The sequence below is a fragment of the Anneissia japonica genome, unplaced genomic scaffold (genome assembly GCF_011630105.1).
Source record: "Anneissia japonica isolate Jap-2015-1 unplaced genomic scaffold, ASM1163010v1 scaffold13340_len12043_cov197, whole genome shotgun sequence".
Lineage (NCBI taxonomy): Eukaryota > Metazoa > Echinodermata > Crinoidea > Comatulida > Comatulidae > Anneissia > Anneissia japonica.
In genome coordinates, this window is record NW_022754748.1 from 10,067 (window position 1) to 10,884 (window position 818).

Below are 818 nucleotides of genomic sequence, written 5' to 3' on the forward strand. Positions count from 1 at the left end.
AAACTTCAGCTACCCGTATTTCTCGACTGAGACGTCAGTAGGAGCTGTAATTTGTATGGCAAGGAGATTGAGCAACCCTTCATTCATATTAAGGGAATTTACGCCCAGAAACTTTGTAGTTATTTATATTTTGGTTATGATAGAAAATATTCATTTTTTGGTGACGTCACACTCTGTCTCTTATACACATCTAGATGTGTATAAGAGACAGTTTTAATATTGGTATTTAGCGATCTCATAATGTGCAAGGTCTGTGTTTAGTACAGTCACCTAGTGAGTGGGTATTGCTAATTTTATCCCAGTTATATTTTTAGAGATAACATTACATAGTAGCATTAAAATGTTAAGCATTGATTTTTAATTTAAAAAAAAAAGTTTGTTTCACAATAAACATTTGCGTTCTAAATCCTGTATTGGAAAAATTAGTCTTATCTTATTTTTAAAATTGTGTAAGAAGTATTTAAATATACATGAACATGCATTTAAATGACATGTACATGCTTTTAAAATCGTATAAATGCTCTGGCTTCGGGGGCTTCCCCAGCCCCCACAGGGACCTTGCCCCTTGACCCCACTGGGGCCCTTTGGCCGGCCCCTGGACCCCACGCCCAGAACCCCTACTTGAAGCATGCTGGCTACGGGCCTGCCCCATGCCAATTATTTCAAATACGCAAGGGATTATATAAAAACATGTTATTGTAGTCTGGAGTTTCTCAATATGATTATAATTCCTTGTGAAAGTCAGCCATGCAACGGAAACATGTGCTTCAACAGTCGGATGGGTGTGAGCAATAGATTCAATAGCTAACACAGGATCC

General features: G+C 37.9%; 1 protein-coding gene across 1 annotated transcript in view; it reads right to left on the reverse strand.

The window, feature by feature from the left end:
- LOC117123236 (transcriptional activator protein Pur-alpha-like) overlaps positions 1-595 on the reverse strand; it is a gene marked incomplete at both ends in the record, with an annotated part of 10,657 nt that extends 10,062 nt beyond the window's left edge. Inside the window, 1 exon segment of the mRNA XM_033269083.1 lies at positions 558-595. Within this exon segment, the coding sequence (XP_033124974.1) occupies positions 558-595 (38 nt within the window).
- Between the last annotated feature and the right edge of the window lie 223 nt (positions 596-818).